Source organism: Amblyomma maculatum, chromosome 8, assembly GCF_055883805.1.
Source record: "Amblyomma maculatum isolate TAMU_Amacu chromosome 8, ASM5588380v1, whole genome shotgun sequence".
Lineage (NCBI taxonomy): Eukaryota > Metazoa > Arthropoda > Arachnida > Ixodida > Ixodidae > Amblyomma > Amblyomma maculatum.
Genome location: NC_139351.1, coordinates 88,068,261 through 88,088,258, shown reverse-complemented (window position 1 = coordinate 88,088,258; position 19,998 = coordinate 88,068,261). Strand labels below are relative to the sequence as shown.

The following is a 19,998-nucleotide window of genomic DNA, read 5'->3' as shown; positions in this document are numbered from 1 at the left end:
TCCTGTCCATGCCTCTTCTTTTTAGTACGCGTACGCGTGGTCAATCTTTTAGTACGCGTGGTCAATCTTGTTCTTGCTGCAGCAGATGGGGTGCTACATAAAAGCCACAGGGAAGCGCCATCTTTTTTTAGGATTTTGAACTAATGCGAATGCAGTGGCTATGTACTCAATAGACGGATAGAAGGATCCAAACTTTTTCCTTCCATCGAGTGACAAGTTGTATATTTTGTGTTCCAGGCTCTAGAAGCAGTTGCTTGTGTTGCTTTTCTTTGTGCTCGTTTTCAAGATCTATGTTTCTGCACGTGCGGCAGGTCTAGCCAGGAATGATGAATAGCTCATAGCGTTGTTGAATATCGCTTGCACTAAGAGTACTTACACACACTGCATAATTTAACGCGGAAGCTCTACTACTAAGGGTGCAACTACGGATTTCACCTCGCTTTGTCTCAATGACCTTGATCATTGAACTTTGACCTTATGTGACGCCTGACGTTGTAGTATGGTAGTAACTTGGTCGCTATATGAAAAGCACCGACGTTACATTATCTGAAAAGCAATAAAGTTTAATCAGAGTCAAACCTTGTACACTCTGACTAAATCATGCAAAATCCTTTTCAGCAGAGCTTTTGCTTGTGTAATTTGGAAAGGTGTGCCCAAACTCCTGTCATTTTGTTCTTTACAGATTGAAATCTCAAGCACAGAGCGAAGAGGCAGTCTCGCAAGATATCGAAGGGGAGAGCGAACGACCGCGGCGGAGACCTAGTCGCGAAGCCGACTCGCGCCGGTCGAGCACCGCTGCTCCAGTAGAGCGCGGGGGCGACACGGCAGCCGGAAAGGAAGCGGACGCGGAAGAGAAACAGGAAGCAGACGCGGAAGGCGCACGGGAGGATCGCGGCAGCAGCAGTGCGGAAGAGGCTTCCTCAGAAAGGGAAGCACGCGCCGAGGCTGGTCAGGCGTCGTCTTCGGGAGGAGAGGGTGGGGAGGTCGCTGAGTCCGCGCTCGACACCGAGAGTAAGGGTGCACGTGGTGAGGAGGAGAAGGAGAACGAGCAGAGGGAGAAGGAAGCGGAGGTTGGAGACAGGGACGGCAGGTGGGAGGTTCGGGAACCGGAAGAAGGTGATCCGCGATACTTCCGTGAGGAAGGACCATACCGCCTCGAAGTGACCGAGGAAGAAGAGAACGAGCCAGTCGCGCAGTCGCAGACCACAGTCGCGCCCGCTGTAGGTAAGGTAGGTGACGTCGCGGCGGCCGCGGCGCCGAATCAGCGAACGTCGTGGAGGACCACGGGTGGTGGCGACAGAGCCTACCGAAGAAGTAAGTACCCCAGCGTAGAACCACAGCTACATCAGAAGCAGCATCAGCGACCCAAGGAGCTGAAGACTCGTGCTCCAGGGGTGACTAGAGGCGGCGGCAGCAAGCAAGTCGCAGCCGGTGCGAAGACGCCTGTTGTGACTACAATGAGTGACGAAAGCAAAATCGGCGCTACTCAAAAGCAGCGGCAGGGTCGGAGGTCGCGGGGTCAGTCGGGGGTCACGGTCCAGGTCGCTAAGGTTCGACTCATTCCTGGTAGACCTGCGGCGGAGGCAGGCACGGCTGAAGCCAATGCCGAAGAATCCGAGATCCGGGAATACGTCCACAGGGGTGACAAGATGCGTGACCAAAACCGTGATGCGGCGTCTAGGAAGGCTTCAACGAGGCACATGGCCACCAACATCGACACGGCGCGCACAGTAGTCGAGAGCTACAGGAAGAGCGACGCCGCAGCGACCGCAGCGGCCAAGAAGCCCAAGAGGGAGCGGACCTTCGACGTGGAAGTGTACGTGACCGAAATGGGAGACACGGGAACTCAGACGGGGAGCGCGACTGACGCTTCAGGCAAGGCAATCAAGGAACGCGGGTCCTCGTCCAAAGGCGGAGGGGGTGGAAGCGGCCAACGACGCCGATCCAGGAGTCACAAGTCCTTGAGCAAGAGCGAAACACACGGGAGCCTGCACGGCGACAAGGACAATGCCAGGACTACTGGAGGCGAGAACACAACGGATGCCGATGGAAGCAGTCTGGCTGACACCGCATCAAGTTTGCTGGATAACGGGCCCCACAATTATAAAAAGCAACTGCTCGATGATGTTGGCAACTTTGCACCGGAACAATCGAGAGTAGAGTCAGAGAATATAGCGAACGGAGAGGATCACGTTGCTGAGAATGGCTTGGATGAAGGGGCTTCCGCAGATGATGAAGGTTCTGGGGACGAAAGTACGGCTCGCCGCGATTCGGTTCCTCATGAAAGTGGTAGTGTTGGTTTAGAGAATGGTGTCGACAGTAATTTAATTCACCCGGAATTAGCGGTATTGCAAAGCTCGCAGAGCTCACAGTCACCAGAGCGATTAGACACTAACCAAAATGATGATCTTGACGAGGTAGAGAACGAGAGAGCAGAGCAAACACTATCGGATCAATTTGATGATGCAACGTCTGTTAGCGGGAGCAGTGAAGTCAAAGAAAAGAAACTATCGACTAAAACTGGAATTCAAGATAAGCCACCATCGCGCCTAGAAAACGCAGAACCAGCGGAGTCAGAGGGGCCCGCGGAAGAAGACGCGAATAGCACAGCAGAGAATGCAACCCCAGGCAAAACACACGCGGGTCAATCTAGCAATGGCAGAGATGGCAATGGTGCACAATGTGACGACATATCGGCGAACGATGTCTCTGAAGATAAGACAGTAGAAACGAAGGAAAGCAATAGTGAAGATTTGTTAGACAAAGATAGGAAATCTGTTGTGCCTGACGAAGCACAATTGACTGTGGCGCAACAAGAAAGCAATGAAAGCCCTGGCAACAATGATACTGCAGCAAAGCAGGAGGATGAGACTAATGAGCACGCAGATTCAAAACATGTTAAGCCTGAGGACGTTGAGATGAGCAGTGAGAATAACGTTGAAAATTCGCGAGAAGCGCGAGAATTGGAGCCTGGTGAATACAACGCTGACCAAAACTATATCCCGGATGCTCTTGAGCACACTGAAACTAACACTGATAAGAACAGCGAACAAGCTGGTAAGGGAGGTGAGGGCGGAATTACTGAATTGTTAAATAATGACCCGAAAAAGCCGTTGACTGCAAGAAGGAAAGCAAACGAAGTTCCGGAAACACAAGAAGAATCTACTGAAAACGAAGACTCAAACGATCTACTCGATAAGGATGGGCACGTTACGCCCAGTGCAGACGTGAATAACGAAGAAGTTGAGACTACTTTTGGGGAAACAGGAGAAGCAATAGATAAGTTTGAAGAAAGACCTTTACGTGAGATAGGAAACACGAAAAATGGTAATTTAGGAAGCCGAGAAAGCGCTGTGGAGGATAGTTCTGGGGAAGCAAGTAATGCTGTTGAAAACATTGCTGTGAAAAAAGGAAACGAAACGGGTACTGATTTAAGTGTTGAGGAAGGAGGGGGAGGACCGGCTGAGATGGACACAAAGCGGAGTGTTTCGGCGGTGGGAACTCGGCCAGGAACCGCTGTTCTCGGGGAAGCACTTGAGTCCAAGGACGCTGAAAGAGACAGTGAAGACTTGGCTCATGAGGCTGTTGAGAAAGTTGATGAGTCAGCAGTTACTGCTGAAGAAAACAGCGACGATAATCGAGATGTAGATGGCTCACCAGAAAAAGGCACAACGAACGCGTCGAGTGAGGAGGTCGAAGAAAGAAGCGTCGACTTAGCCTCACAGGAAGATGCGGCTGTCGAAAACGGCCTTGGCCCTACAAGTGTCGCTGATATTACGAAGAGTAGTAAAACCACTGACGAGGAATCAGATAATGCACATGCAGGATCTATGGAAGATAAAGAAGGCAGCAGAACTAGAATGGAGACTGATACGACAACCGATGAAGACGCTGGAGAGAATGTGGGAAGCAACGATCATGCAAACTCAGTCCAACTTGCCGAGAATGAGCCCGAGAGGAATAGCTCCCCAGCTGACAAAGAAGTAGAGCAAGAAATTGGACAAGACATTCTTGGAAAAAAAGACTTTAAGCCTTTCACAGTCCCTCATGACCTCGCGGACCACGAAGTGGTTGACGTCGAAGAATCCGCGGGAGAAAATGTATTTGCCAACAAAGAGGACATAGAACAAGGGGTGGGAACCAACTCAGACGAAGTAGAGGGTGACCAAATTTCAAGCGAAGAAGCGAACGTCACAGGCACCACTGCTGAAGATACGGTGCCAGAGAAGGATACAGACAAGCAAGGGCAAGAAAAGGGCGATGAGGAAAGCGCACAGGGCCCAGAAGTCGCTAAACGTGACGATGTTATTCAATATTCAGATAACAATAATGAAAACCCAGAAGACAACTCCACAGGTGAGCAAAGAAACGACGGTCAAGGAGAGAATGGTAATGCCTTAGATGAAGTGGGTTACACAGATGGCGATAGGGTGGTGAATGCAGAGGGCGATCACGATGCCAAGGTTAAAGATGCAGAACCATTTCCGGCAGTGACCCAGCAATCTTCAGACATTCAAGAGACCGCGAAAAATGAGCCAATAGTAAACCACGGTGGCGAGGACCCTATCTCCTCGGATTCAGCGCCTGGTGTTGAGACCGCGGAAGATAATGCGGAATCAATCCTCGCTGCCAGTGAAGGAGATTGTAATGAAGAGGGTCAAGGTGATGAACATCTTGATGATGCAAGTGACAACGCGCAAGAAACGACCCATTCAGCGTATGATCCCGCGCCTAAAGAACGGTACGAAGGTGAAGACAACGAGGCATCGAAAGAGATAAAAGAAGCCACTGAGCCTGAAAGTGATAGTGCAGACCTTGGCGAGGAAAAAGTAGAAGAGGACAGGATGCCAGAAACGAGTGACAATTTCTTGGCTAACGCCGAAAAACAGGAAGCGACAATTACTGAAAACTCGAGTGACAATGTGGAACATGATAAAGACACCGAAGCGGACGTTGTATCAGAGAACTCAATTAAAGCTTCCGACTCCAAGGAAGCCACAGAAGTAGAAATTTCGTTACCTGCTGTAGGCGCGGATCGTGCTTCGCCCACTACCGACTTAGATACATCGCGCGCAGAGGAAGACAGCGCATTTGCGGACGGCACCTGTACGAGCACACCCTCACCTGCCACGAGCAGAGCTGAGATGTCTTCACCCAAAGACCCTCGGGAAGGCGAGAACCTCGACGAAGGAATACTAGTTGATGAAGCGCCGCTAAACAAGGACTCCCCACAAGGACAGGAAGAGGATGGAGACGGTGCGGTAGACGCAACCTCTTCGAGCAGCGGACGCGGTAGTCGTGGCACTGTAACCGAAGTACCAATACCAGCGGTACACAAACCGCAAATCAGAGGCATCAAGGCTCCAAGGGACGCCACCGCTGCAAAACCGCCCAGAATCAAGGCTCCGAGAGGTGTAAACGTACTTCCGGCGAAGTTCAAACCTGCGGCTAAGCGAAATGCGAAAGAACATTCTGTAGCCGGGACCGGAGGCATACGGAGGGTCCGCTCTGACGGCGAGAAGATGGACCAGGCCTCTAGAACTGCGCTGACGACTCCTGAGCAGCGCTTGGACAAAGGTGCCGCCAGGCTTCTGGGCAGGCATAGCCGCAGTGTAAACATGGAGGAGCAAGGAGTCGTTGAGAGTAAGAGAGCCCTTGGAAGCGCACACCTCGCACATCTTCGTTCAGGTCACACCCGTCTCTTTGTCTACTTCATGTGTTTCTCACTATCTTCCCCAGTGTGCGTCTCTTTGTCTGAGTGTGTGTTTGTACGTGCACGTTCTGAAATAACGACATTTATATATGTCGGTTGAGTCATATAATTTTACTCACCACCACTATTTGTTCGTGCAGATTTACCGACTTCGTTTATCATTTCTTCTATGCGCAATTGTCAGTACTGGAGCTAAACGTGAGCACTGATCTTTAAAGTTTAAGTACTGAAGTTAATTTTGTCTCCTTTCAAGTTTGTAGTTAAGCAAGATTGTTTAAAGGTGGAACGCTGGCACTGCAGCCAATACACTGTACTACGCAAAACTAACAACAATGTACAATGTCTTGTTCCCGCCTGTTTGCAACAGAGACGAAGCAGTACTCAAAATGCATTGTTTCATAAATTCAGTCATCATTCTTAGCTAATATATATAAAGAGCGCCAGTGTCTTGAAAATCAGTGTGGTGAAAGTCAACAACAACAATGATGCATCGAAATTCTTTATTTCTTTACCCTTTCTCATTTTTGTGCTTTATTCTTATGAGTTGCCTTTTTCTTTTGCCCGAGAAAGCCTATCTCCATGGCTGTTGCTGGTTTCTTGTTTGTGCCCTATTCTACGCAGTCGCCAGGCTACAGAAGAAGCTAGATGCATTGCGGGAAGAAAGGCTGGCCTGCGAAGCCAAAAGGGAAGACCTTCTGCGGCGGGCAAAGTTCCTCCAGAGCAAGGCTACCTCCACACGAGACCAAGGTGAGACACGTGCATTTGCTGTGCAAAAAAGCACTTTATGGCAACGGCAGCATGATTGACTACAGTATAAATGACTTGCAGATGGATTGAAACAGTCTATAGCATGTAAATTTAAATTATAAAGAAAGTCTAATTCTGTGAACGGTTGTATTTTACTGCAATGAACAGGGCATTATGATTGTATGTGTGTCCGTAGGCATCGATTTCCTGCTTTGAGTGGTTGTCCAGAAACTGCCAGAGTTTTTGGTAGCAGTTAAAAGAAAACAATAACAGTCGTTCCCGCCTGTTCCCATCTGATACTAGAGGCAGAGTTTAATTTAAGTTTTTGGTATTTTGTTATAAAGAAAGGAAGCTGTTGTCATACGGTTATTATTTCTGTATAGTTTCACTGGCTTTGCAAAGGCCGCTTGGGGAGGGCTTCTATAAAAGAGTAAAATTTGTTTCCGGCCCTTTGCGACTTTATTTGTGATGTGTTGGTAACGCGCAGCCCGCGACATGTGGCGTCGCCGTTACGCCGAGGAGAAAAAGATTACGCCCAAGCTGGAGGAAGAGAGCGCCCGGTGGAGACTCGAACTGGAGCGGCTGCATCGGGAGCTCCTGGCCAGGGTCGAAGGGGAGTTGCGCCTCACAGGCTACCCACGCTTCGAGCAGCCCTCAAACAAGGTACTTGGCAACCATGACTACAAAAGGGGGAAAGATAGTTAAAGAAAAAACAAATAGCTGGGATTTAGCTTTAGTTAAACACGGTAGGTTGCGTAAGCAAAGCCGACATGGCTTCTCTTTCTGTTCCTTCTTCTGCGCGGCGTGGTTACCGACCGGGTTTACCCGACAGCTTGAAGAGGGACCGTATCTGCAGTCGCTCTAAAGGTCAAATGTGGTCTACCGGCCGGGTATACGGGACGGGCTGAAATCTGGCGTTGTATTGCTTATGCAATAAACTATTGTGGCAAATGTTCCGAGGAGGATCGCCATGGACGTTAGAGCCAAAAAAAGTTTCAGAGTAGCGATTTCTTTTTCAGCACACCGCCGGCCCGCTAATTGGCTAATACTGGTCACGTGACATCTTGTCGCCTTATACCGCCCAAGTGCGCGTGCGTGGTATAGAAGCCCTAATTGTGCTGGTGTCCCTCCTGTTCCCAGAACTCTCAAATTGTGAGCACATTGCACATGTTTTTAGACGCTGTTGTGTGTTGGCGTCATGGTTGCCATTGCCTCGGAACATTCCCGCGACCGCTTCCGGGAGAGATAATGCTTTGGATAAGGCAAAGAAGCGAAACCAAGACGCTGCTATCCCTGTCAAGGAACGTAGAAGCCGCTGCGAAGGGACGAAGGCGTCGTGCGATGCTCAAAAATTTGCGCATGTAAGTGGAGCTTAACATAATTCACGCGGTAACCAATGGCCACAAAGAAAAACTCAGAATACACGCTAGTGAAGATTTATACGCTCAAAGGACGCCTTGTGTGACGCACTTTCGGGCAGTTGCTTGCGAAATGCCATAACGAGGCCGCCGCTCCTAACCACTCGTCCGCTAATGACATCCCGCCACTGCAATAATCCGTTAAGCCGGTAGGAGTAACTCATATTTCTTTTCTGATACTTCAGTTTACACAAAATACGCCGCGACATGCGAGCTGCTCTTGGGTTGCATCAGGCTGACCTGACGGGAACTATCGCAAGACCTTGCATCTATATATGTCTCCCGAGACACATGTAACATTAACCAGCCGGCTGAGAAGCATTTGTAAAGCTTCCAACCAGATGGCAGGTCGCGCATGGAATCCGCGGCCGCCTGTTGATTGTGCAACCCCAGGTTGGCTGTTGATTGGCTCCCCTCCCTTCGCCAACGGTAACGAGCGTGTGCATGTCTGCCATGTTTCCTTTGATGTACAAAAGTTACTTCGATGTACTGGCTGCCTCTCCGTGCGGCGCTCTAGGCCAGGGTGAGATTTATCTGTGCAAGACACACGCGGTTGCTGCGTGAAATGAGGCTGTGCCCAAGGTAAATGGGCAGCGCCCATTTCTGAGTCCTCCATGTTGGATTGGTTTGGACTGGACGTAACCTGCGGGTACGATTGCCCGGGGCTGGTAAGATGAGCCCCAGTGTTAGAAAGCGTTGGACCGTAAATCTCCACAACGACAGGATGTACGGAGACAACATTGTAAGCACAAATAACCATTTAGTGCTTGTCCAGATGTTGTGTAAAACACCTCGTATTTGTTTTTAAATAGTGAATGTGCATTGTAGAGTTTTGGATAGAAAGCCATGGTCGAATACAAGGGCACACTAGGAACAAGGGTTGAAGAGGAGCTTGATCGGTTTTCTCTCATAATGTGTCGCCATGTCGCCATATTTTGCTCCGTGTTCTGCTGCGAAAAGCTGACCGAGTCATATTAAAACGATAGCAGTTAGGCTTCCGTCCAACAAGGAAGGCAGCATCGGCGTTGTCAATAAAACAATTCGGTAGAGACACTTAAAATACTTATGTGCGACCTTTCTAAAATCAAATTTTTTATTGGCCGCAATTGCACTGGAAATTATTCTAAATACATTTAGGTTGTTATAATATTGTTGTGGGGCGGCAAGCCGATGAACACAGAACAGAGAGACGACCGATGACTGTGAGATTATTTAATGAATCGTGGTGGGCCTAACGCGAGCACCCCTGCCCGCACCACTGCCTGCTTCTTGGTATCCCGTAACAATATCTTAGCGCACTTGTTGAACACCAGACCTGCGATAGTTTGAGCTTTTGCGTGTGTAGGCGCACTGCAGTTCTCGCGAATCTACCCCCCCACTTTCTAACTCTCGGATCGATTGCTAGCCAAGGGTAATAAAGTTGGGTACCATACTGTTCCTCTTTGTATAATAGCAATAAGGATGTCAAGACCTTCCCAATTTTCTGAGCTTAAAACTTGTTCCAAACCTAATGCGGTCGTCACATTGTTCAGGCGGTGGTCTGGGAGAAAAGTGGCACCTTAGAGCACACTTGTGGCATGTTCAAAATGTTCTAGTTGCTCTAAGAGACATCACTAACTAACATTATGTTGGCCGCTATCAGTGCACACACCGCAATGTAGATGATATTTTCTGTCGTAACTGCGGGGAAACCAAAGGCAGTGGTCCAGTTGTATGCTGACATGCGGGTAGGGATGGCTCCTAGAAAGCACCAACAAAGTGCTACGACCCTGAAGGATCAGTGTGGTTAAAAAAATTGCAATTTTCCCACTGATTTTTGACGTTCAGCACCGAACGGTACATGGTGGCAGCTATAAAAACCAAAACGTATTGTCCGAACAATCTGAACTTGCTGATTCTGCGCGCTTATTTCTCCTGCGGGTATGGAAACGTGCGGAGGGGTGTCTCGGAAAGTGTCCGCGCGGTAGGTCCATGCTTGGCATAATCGTTTTTGCAGCGGCTGTCGATCCTGGTGTAGTATGCGTGAAACTATTCGGATAGAGACACCAATTGGCTGAATTTTGTTGATCCTTCTAGCACGGTACCACATCATCCCATTTCTTCTCTTTTCTGTGAAAAATCGAAAGCCATGAGGGGCGGCGATTAGTAAAAATCTCTCACCTTGTAACTTGCGAAGGTGGCACAAATACTTGCTTGCCATTCCGTGCGCTAGGAGTTGACCATTTATGGCTTGAATATATTCGCCCAGTAGATTGACATTCTAAAAAACTAAGAGGCAAGATAGCTTTGTACGTCGCACACTAGGCCTTCAGTGTCTAATAGAACTGGAGATGACTGACATCAAGGCGTTGAAAATGTTAGGAATAATGGGAAACCACAGTAAACTTTCTTTTAAAAACTGACACGTAGCACTGCACGTATTCTCACTGAAGAAATATTTGCAACGCATTCATGGGCATAGGTCCGAGAATACGATGATAGAGAGATTTTGGTAGGTGCCTTGGTGTGTGACAGATGAGAGTCTTTATTAATGTTGGTTAGGCTGGCATAATCGGTAGCTTTTTTCGAATTCTGTACACAAAAATAGCTGAAATATTATTCCAACATCAACGGCGTCTAACGTTTTCTTTTTATTAACTGTAAAAAAGAGCCGATATGAGCGTTTTGCAAATTTCATCATTCCTGAACGTATTTTGCTTTAATGTTTCTACATTTTTATTTTAGTTGTCAATATTTGTAATGATAAATAATTATAACATTGCATTAGGTTATCATTTTATAGTTGGTACGTGTCTGTCCTGGCTTCGCTGTGCTTTTGAACCACCACTATTGATACTGGCGTCGCCAAGTCTTCGACATCAGTTTCGTTTTGCACTGACAGTTATTGCCCCAGATTACGAGTGTGTATATATTAATTTATCCTCTCTCTAAATTCCTTAATGTTTATCGCTGTTAGTTTCGCTTATCGTTAAAGACAAACTCTCTGTTGATGGAGCAACAATGCCACACGATGTTTCTCTATGTCCATGGGAGGTGTACTGTACGGACGAGGCTGTCATGTTTCGTTCTATCATAATCTAGGAAAGGGCATTCATTGTTACGTTTTGTTAATGCCATTTTCTGACATTTTCAAGGACACCACTGCGGTATCTATTTATAAATCTTTCCATCAGTGAGCTGCAACACATACTATGACCTCAGCTCTAAGCTGTCAAGAGCAAGTTGTGTACGCATAAAAGACGAACATAGTAAAACTATAAAGAAGGAAAGAGCTTCTGTTTTAATCGCTTTCCAGTATTTGCCATGTTTTATGTGTGCATCTAGTTCCTAACAACAGTGATCCACAGGCTCGCTTGGCAAGAGGTTCTTTTAAACTACTTTCCAGCTTACCTGATTGCGTTGTAAGCAATAAAAAGGCAGGTGTTTGCTGTTTTGCGGACTATCTTGTCCTCTTCCTACCAAATGTTATTACCATATGACTCGCCGAATATTTCGTTAATAAAATACTTTCCATGGTATTGTGAAAATTTTATGCCTTGTTCACAATAGTCATCTGCCACTGCCAAGAGCGTTTCCAAGTTTTTGTTTTGCCTATACCTTTCACTTAAGATTGAACGTCTTCTCATTACAAGCCTGCATGAGGTGAAGCACCCTTTACAGTAATAAGAAATGAACAATTTTGTTTTAAATTTAGAATAAGTGCAATAATCTAACAAAATTTAAAAAAGAATAGAAATTGCACTGTGCGCTCCACTGCCTCAGCCACGGTTGGATTCTTAGCATTAAACTGGTGAATGAGGAGAGGCAATAAATCTTTACGGCTGATCAATTGGATTGATGTGGCAACCCTTCACTCGGGAATCTGTTTAGTTTCTCCTCCTTTTTTAATTCTGCCTCCACTGCATTTCACTCACCTGTCCACTTCAGTTCTATTATATTTGAATGACAGTTGTTTTTCCAATTCCGATTATATTATGATTCTTCTTATTCTATTTCTGTTCTTTTTCTAGTCTTATCACAGTGTTGTTCATAATCTCTTCCATTGGTAATATTCACTTACTCAATTGTTCTCTGTCTTACAGTCTATCCCTATCAGCTGAGAGTGCGATTTCCCCCTTTCCGCTTGCCACCTGTCTTCTGCCATTGTTGGCAGGTAGAGGCGGTACAGAGCCTACGACTGGACACAGCATAATCTTCTCCTTTATAGCCCTCTTACTGTTATCGCTTTGGAGAAAGGAATAAGAAAGTAAGAGGGCAAAGAAAGATGGGAACAGATGAGAAGAGAGCAGCTGTGCCTCGCCAGGCAGTGCTGTGTGAACACGGGAACCTACGAGGAGCGAGAACTAAAAGTGGTCAGCTATGTTTGCCTCACTGAGTGCCTGCACCATAGCTTACTGCGCATGTTACGAGGTGCAACATCAGCCTAAGGAAAAGTATAGGTCCTTTGTTTATGTAGAAGACCGCCCAGCGCATTCGCAGTATCGGCGGAGAGAAACACGCCGAATAAAGAGGCTGGACTACGCCAGTAGTTTTCCTTCCTTTCCTGATCTCCTCTCCCTCTCCCAAGCACTACATATGCTATTGCCGTTTCCGCACGCATATTGAATTCTTATTAGGAGGGGAACAGTTCGAGCACAGGTGCCAAACTCACAAGGTCGATAGAACGAGAAGTTTTTCAACGTATGAACGTTATTGCCTCTTGTTGAAAAAATATTATCTATTGGGGTCGACGTCGGGGACATGGACTGCTTAAAGTCTCGCCTCCTCGAAAGTTCACTAGTCTGCATCGGGGTGGTGCCATTGGTGTGTTCACTTTTCTGCGACAATTTTATGACGTTCTCATTGAGTTAAATAGCTCACGTATTAAAGTCCACGGCTAATGAACATGTCATATTAACTAAGTAACCTAAGAAAACCTGCTGCATATTACGAATGATTAAGAAATGAGCAATAACGTCTTCGTGTCTCATTTTTATGGGCTATAACGTAATACCCCCCCCCCATGTGGCATCCTGTAAATAAATAACCAATGTCGCGTATACGCTGCATGATTATCATTGATCGTCCTTGAATTTTCGTGCTGCTCCCTGAGGATAAGAGCGTCTGAGAGCAAGAATCCTGTGGAATGTTGTTTAGTTGGACAACGTCAGAGACGGTGACCGCATTTGTTAAAATCATCAACTGGTTGGGTGTGTCATTGTCTGGATTGTAGGCTGCATGCCTCGTTACCAAGGTCCCGACGCAGGAAGGGAGCCATTGGAGGCCTGTATCGTATCTGAAAACATAATGTGCTTGTAGTCATCTTCAGTGTTTCGCAGCTTAGTTACGGCTCAGCAGGTCAGCTTTAAGCTGTAAACCAGAGAACACTGCTCACGTTGACAGCGTATGGTAGCGTATCCGGACACTTGTTTACTGCTCCCATATCTGCGGCCAACAAATCGCAGCGGCGCAGTTTCCGTCAGCTAAAGAAAGATCAATTTTAGCAATTTCTAGCCGCCCGCAAAATTTTTTTCTCATTTATTTTACATCAGCCTGTTTACAGTTCACCAGTTCTGTGAGCTCTAAAACAGGCCCGAAAGACAAGTGCGTCAGAGACGCGATTTAGCTGTGTCAGATAATCAAGCAACCAGTGCTCAATGAAGGGTTTTAGATTCTGAAATCAGCATAGTGGAGCGACCACAAGAGTCGCTTGGGAGACTGGGAGCCGAATTACATTCTGATCCCATCTAAAATCTGTCATATATGTCACAAACCAATCGGCTAGACCCTCAACTATTAGTCCAATATGACCGGCGGGTCTGTCGGCCAATACGATTGAGGGCTGGTTGACAGGTTTGTGACAGTTTTGAAGGGAAAGCTTTACCACGCCGTGTAAAGCCTAGGTCACCGTGCCTGGTGCGGACCTTAACTGCGCATACGCATAGTTTTTTCCCTTCCCATTTTTTGTCTTCGTTTCTTTGGCGCCTTCCAAAACTTCTTTCTTCTCATCTTCTTCTTTCTGCCTCCTTCTGTTTTCTTCTCGGCGTCCTTTGAATCTTCTTGCTCGATTTCACCGCCTTCGTCTTTTTATGCAAATAAAGAGCTTTACTACGTGTAACCATTAGTAATGAAGCTTTCGCTTATTCATTAGGTTTTATCAAGTTAAATAATTAGCAATATTCGGGGATGTGATCGGGACATAATTCGGTCCTCGCTATATGTGTAATAGTCGCCCGTTAGTCCTAGTAAGGTTCCTCCTAGACACTGCGAGGTGACTGCAAGAGAGGCTTCGCGTGGAGTACGTTTGTCGATGCCATTCCTTCGTACCTGCCCAGGGAAATAAAAAGTTCAGAGCTTTGGCTTCTCGTACGAAGTCGCTAGACGAATTGTTGCCTATTCCAATGCAGCTGTCGTACAGCAGGCCACCACGGGAGTGTGTGACCATGATATGGGCTCGGGCATCTAGTCGTGATTTTGATGGAAATAGAGCACTCTAGAGCACCAGCGTAGTTGTCGTTAAACACTCGCTCACGGCAGGGGTAGCATGGGCTCTGTCTTTTGATAAGAGAGAGGAAGTTTGATGCTGCTGAGAAAGCTTGCAACTGCATTGATTGGGCGCTGAACGGTATCGCAACATTAAGAAAAAGAAAGTAAGAGGGCGAGGAAAAATGCGCGGATTTGTTTTGGCAACCAGATGTCACTCATTAAAATTGTAGCGGAAAAGAGAAGCACGCGAGAATCGTATTACAATTCACATAGACCGAACAACGTAACTTGTGAACAGACAAAAAAAAAATTCTTGGAGGCACTTGACACTTGCAAGTATGTAGCTGATATTTGCGGCTTTTTTCTTTTTTGCGCCCGTGCACTTTGATACCGCCTGAAACAGCATTCGCTTAATGTGTCATATAATAGATATAAAGCCCCGCTTTGTGCAAGTCTTGAGAGGGGGGCTGCGTGGCCTAGACGCATCGTGTCTGATCGAACTCAGGGTCTAACGAACGTGGAGGGTTCAATTCCAATCTGTGCCTTCCATCTCTGAGGAGGTACCCAAGATGCAGGCCATGTTATGTGGTCTCGTGACGTTGCACAATTCGCTGGTCAATCAGTGTCCCGGTCATATGACCTGAAATCTACCACCAGTAATAGGCATGCTATTGTTTATTTTTTGTTTTTGCTCACAATGGTGATGCCGGCGCCGACGCTGAATCTTTAGATGAACGGTACTTTCAGTCTTTTTTGTCGACAAAAACAGCCTTCAAGGTACGCTTCCAGTGATGGTCGGTGGTCTGAACTTGTATTTGTGAACCCTTACGAGTTTTGATTATCTATTACAGTCAGGCAGTCTGACATAATGTAGAGTTGTCCTGGGTCCTATATCTTGCAAAACCTGTTCATATTTGCGTAAGGCAAAATAGTCTCCACGACATGAAGTCAACCAATGAAATGTATTGACCGCAACGTACCGTCTTTGTGAAAAGTAACCCGACCGTTATGTTGGCCTCTGATACGCAAAGTGTAGTTCTGACGTTCTCCCTAAAAGATCATGGAAGGCGAGGACAAAGGCTCCTTTGGCCTACAAAGATTCGAACTTTGAAGGGTTGCATAAGAGTTCCAACAAAGGCGGTGCTTGAGCAGCCGATATACATTGAACGTGCCCGAAAGCAGTTTTGAGAAAACTACAGACCAATTCGTGAAATAATATGCTTGTGGGATTGTCATTTACCACATGATACGGTTCGAGTTTCTTAAAGTAATGCGAGGCTTAAGACCAGTTTTAATAATATTTCTAAAGGTTACATCACGTAACCTAAAGGAATGGTTTTGATAAGTAGTCGCGCTATATTCGAGAACCGGAGTGCAGTTGCGTTGGTGGAAACTATTTTTTGTTATTAGACCTTTGGAATAGTGCATTATATTCTGAGAGTTTTCTGGTTTTCTTTTTCTGATGTAATGTTTCAACATATTCACTACTCGGTCCTGTTTAACACGGTACAAAATAACAATAAAGTGCTTCATTTTAATTATGGCAGTGACACAAGTCGCGGTGCCCACAATATAATGTCGTGTCATGTTCGTGTGCTTCTTTTCCAGCTGAGCTACAAGATCATGATCGCCAAAGTGCTTCAAGAGATTGAAGACTTGAAGCGGCGCCTGGAATACACCCGCATATCGCTCGGGGCCGAAGTCAGGGTAAGTCATAATTTCCTTAACCTGGAAACCTACTGTCCTATATGGTTTTAGACCTACGATTTCTCTAAACAAGTTGTTTGAGCAGATGAATTGGGGTTCCTTGATTACCTGACCAGAGACGGGAGGTAATAACTTTGATTTTCCGCTTTCTTTTGATCAAGGTAAAGTTCAGTAGGTAATAATAAACGCGGACTAGACGCGCCAGCATTAGTACATCTAAGGAGCTTGAAGAGCGGCATTATGTAGCTGCGGTTTAACAAGGGTGAGCGCCAACAACATAAAAGGTGTCAAAGGAGTTTCAAAGTTACAAAGCCGCCACGTTACATATAGAAACAGGCGATGCAACACGGAGTTGAAGTTGATGGAGTTGAAGGCAACGTATACTCAATTTGTCTTTCCCCCAGAAAGGTTTATGTCGGCAAGACGCGAAGACGTTTGAACTAGCGCCTTAAGGCTCATAACTACCCCGGCAACAATACAGGTTCCGAATAGGATCACTGTGGTGACTGCGGGGAAGGAGGCTGCACCAGATATTTCCAGTTGTTCTGTGGTCGGTGGGCGCTCTGACCAGATGGCGGGAATATCGGGGGGTCGCTGAAATACCTAGACTGCATGAGTCTTAAGATAGCGCGCCTTCTGTTTTCCTGCCAAAAGCGATCTTCTAATTTTAATGACGCAAAGGAGCAGCAGTTGTCTTTTTCTAGTTTCCTTACTTTTTTTTTTCTAAAATCAACCGGCGAGTCCAAACCTTTTGAATAAATAATGCCAGCTGAAAATCAGAGCTTAACTCATAACGTGTTCCTGTAATTTGTTTGTCTTATGTTGAACTGCAGATTTTCTTCGTGGGTCACCAACTTGCCTTTACATTTATGTAGTAATTATCAAATAATATGCAAATGATATTTGTTCAGAAGGACTATGTGTATCGCGTATACAGATGTTTCAGATAAATTATAGGACCACTGATAATCTGTATTGGCTAGAGCATGTTACGAATATATTCGCAAAAGTTTTGAAGCTTTTTAAGGTGAACTACGAATGAAAAAGAAGTTCAGGATGTTTTTCCAATATTAGCACTAATGCTGCTAGTAGTGCTGCACTGTACTACGATTATATGACTTGGTGTGCTATAGTGAGGTGTCATGAAAGGGGAACTCGTAAGCTGCCAGCAGTTGAAGCCGTCGTTAGGATCCAGTGGGTGAGTCTATTTATACAGTTTTAATCTTTCTGAGGTCTTGTTTTAAAGAAAAAGAAGTAAAATGATACCTTCAACTGGAGAAAGTTCTGAAGATTCCTAATTTTCTTTTCCAGTGCCCGTCGTTCTTGTTTTCCACTTCCAAGGTGATAAGCAAAAAAAGTTAATTTGTATAAATATATGTCACGCGAGAATAACCGGTTCATTGACCCCACAAACCAACCAACCAACCCACTTGAAAAAAAATGGTGCCAGAACACAATGTGGACGTTCATACAAAACCTAGATAACGTTCTTGTATTTACGAATGCGTAATTAGTCCAGCGCACTGATTGCTATCAGAGTAGCAAGGATGTAGACGATGCCTTAAGTGCTATTGCATTAACGTGACCAGTATTCGTAACTAACTTTCAGTCTTTTTTCCCGACAAAAACAGCCTTCAAGGTTCTCCTCTACACAATGTGCCAAAATGCATACCTGTTTTTGGTAGGACTCTAAGGATACTTCACAATAGTGACAGATTATAAACCGAGTTTTTATAAATGCCAGTGCTCAGTGGGGAAATAAATAAATAAATAAATAAATAAATAAATAAATAAATAAATAAATAAATAAATAAATAAATAAATAAATAAATAAACGTTGGATCTTAAATTTCTTAGCTGACTCAGATCCTTTCGTGGGAAATGTTTGAGGGTATATATAATAACGCCTGCCTGGTTGTTGGACGAATTCTCTCGAAGTTACTAGAGGCTGTATTTATTGAGCCTAGAGATCTAATGCAGGTGTAGTACAGATTATGTAGTGGTTCATTTTCTATGGGAGGTTTAATTTCTGCAGCAGAATGCTGTGCATTTCTCAAGAAGTTAACTGAGTTGATATGGCAAAATCACTTCCATGATCACTTCAGTTCAAAACTATCATATAAGTTATGCGAGTAAGCAGGAGGTCGGCACAATGACAATATTTCGTTGCTATTTTTCTTGAACTTCGTGTAAATTTCAGCTGTAATACGATAATAACGAGACTGTCTGAAACTAACAACCTAATAACTCAGGACCGGCATAGATGTCATAAATGCTCTAAATAATTAAAGCAGATTGAAAATGTGACCTTTTGGAATGGCTAAAATGATGGTTTCATCATGAAAATGGACTTAGGTTAATGAAAAACGTGAACATAAAAACTGGTTCACAAGGCGTACTGGAGAAGAATAAAAGAGTTTCGAGAAAGGTGATACTGACACCACCTTTTTATACGTTGCTATGACTAAAAAGAGAACAGTAAAAGACAGTGAACTTATATTTTTCTAAAAGATTTTTGGCGGGAATCTGATACTGACAGGCAAGCCTCTTTGTGCCTTTGCAGTGGCTAGGTGCAATATTTTGTAGTGACTCTCTTATGCTTCACGTTCTGCTATACCTTTGTTATGTCTCTTTCCAGCTAAGGACACATGCCGAAAGAGAAGTGAAAAACCTCCGGGAGGATTTGTTGAAGAAGAAGATTCAGGTCACTCTCACAAAGAAAGAGACCCAATCCGTGATGGCCCCATTCCTGAGAGACTCGTTCTATTTCGTCGGTCCCATCTAGGAACGAGGGCGACTGGCAGCTCCTCAAAATGTATGTCATACACCACAATAAAGAAAGAACTAGTAGGCAGTGTAAATTAAAAAAAAAAGTTGCGCATTGTTGCGATACACTCTGTTCCTTATACTTTCGTTACCTCCTGGCTTTGAAAACTGAAAAGAACAGAAATTCAGCTTTGAAAACGATCCTCTTGCGAGTTGAGCAAGATAGTGCACCGTTTCATAAGAGCAAGTTTGTTTTCTTTTTTGCCAGTGCCAGTTTTCTGTGCTTCGTGTGTCCTGGTAAATAGACAACATAAAACAAAGATATGTAATGTTAGTTGCGTAGAGGGGCAGTAGCCGATGCTGAGGGTAAAGTCTGTGCTTCAACGAAATCACAGACAATAGGACGTGCTTGCTGCGTAACTGTACTGAGTAAAATGGTCCCTGGAATCTATGGACGCAGCTTTTCTTTTGTAATCAAGTTTCAATTTCGATTCATGAAACTCGCAAGCTGCAGTTTCAACTTTTGGGGCACAGAACGGGCAAGTTTTTTGAGCACATCATATTTTGTAGTGAACCAGCGCAGGGCGATGGGATACGAGCGAAGCTATGGCAGCGCTGCGAAACTTACGCGTACAGAGATGTAACCTGACATTGATTTATTCAACGGTGCTGCACTGACGAAAGACAGGGCTTGTATATTGAAACAACGCACCTATTCATATGCGTTGGACTTTATTGTTTCTGCGTTTTTCGTCTAGGATTCGACCGCACGATCTCCTTTTAGTATCTCTTCCTTTTTCGTTGGGATCCTTTCTTCCCTTTGTATCTGACAGCATCTACTTAGGGAAGAGAGCGAAGGGGGGGGGGGGGGGGAGCGTGTGCACAGCTTTCCAGTTGTTATTCTCGTAGTTAAGCGTTGTGTGTTACCTTGCTGGCTGATAATACAAGTTGTGAAGAAGTAATGGCCGAGCACTAGAAGTCGGTCAGTGCTGGTGAATGTCTACTCCTTCATGCGTAAGAAAATTTTTACAATTGGACTTTCGCAATAAAAGAAGACATCATGTTCAACACTGCAAAATAAATAAACAAAAAACAAACAAACTGAGAAGCACATGCAATGATGCCTTAATGAATGCATTGTGCCAGGCAGGTTTTGCGGCAGCTTTCGTAGTGGCGTTTAGC

The 19,998-nt window shown here is 45.4% G+C and overlaps 1 protein-coding gene across 1 annotated transcript in view; it reads left to right on the top strand.

The window, feature by feature from the left end:
- LOC146181711 (uncharacterized) overlaps nucleotides 1–19,590 on the top strand; it is a 222,109-nt gene extending 202,519 nt beyond the window's left edge. The window contains exons 9-13 of the mRNA XM_084575835.1: nucleotides 683–5,643; nucleotides 6,335–6,460; nucleotides 6,948–7,123; nucleotides 15,952–16,050; nucleotides 18,689–19,590. Coding sequence (XP_084431961.1) covers nucleotides 683–5,643; nucleotides 6,335–6,460; nucleotides 6,948–7,123; nucleotides 15,952–16,050; nucleotides 18,689–18,835 — 5,509 coding nt within the window. The 3' untranslated portion in view covers nucleotides 18,836–19,590. The remainder of the gene's footprint in view (nucleotides 1–682; nucleotides 5,644–6,334; nucleotides 6,461–6,947; nucleotides 7,124–15,951; nucleotides 16,051–18,688) is intronic.
- The last annotated feature ends 408 nt before the right edge of the window (nucleotides 19,591–19,998 follow it).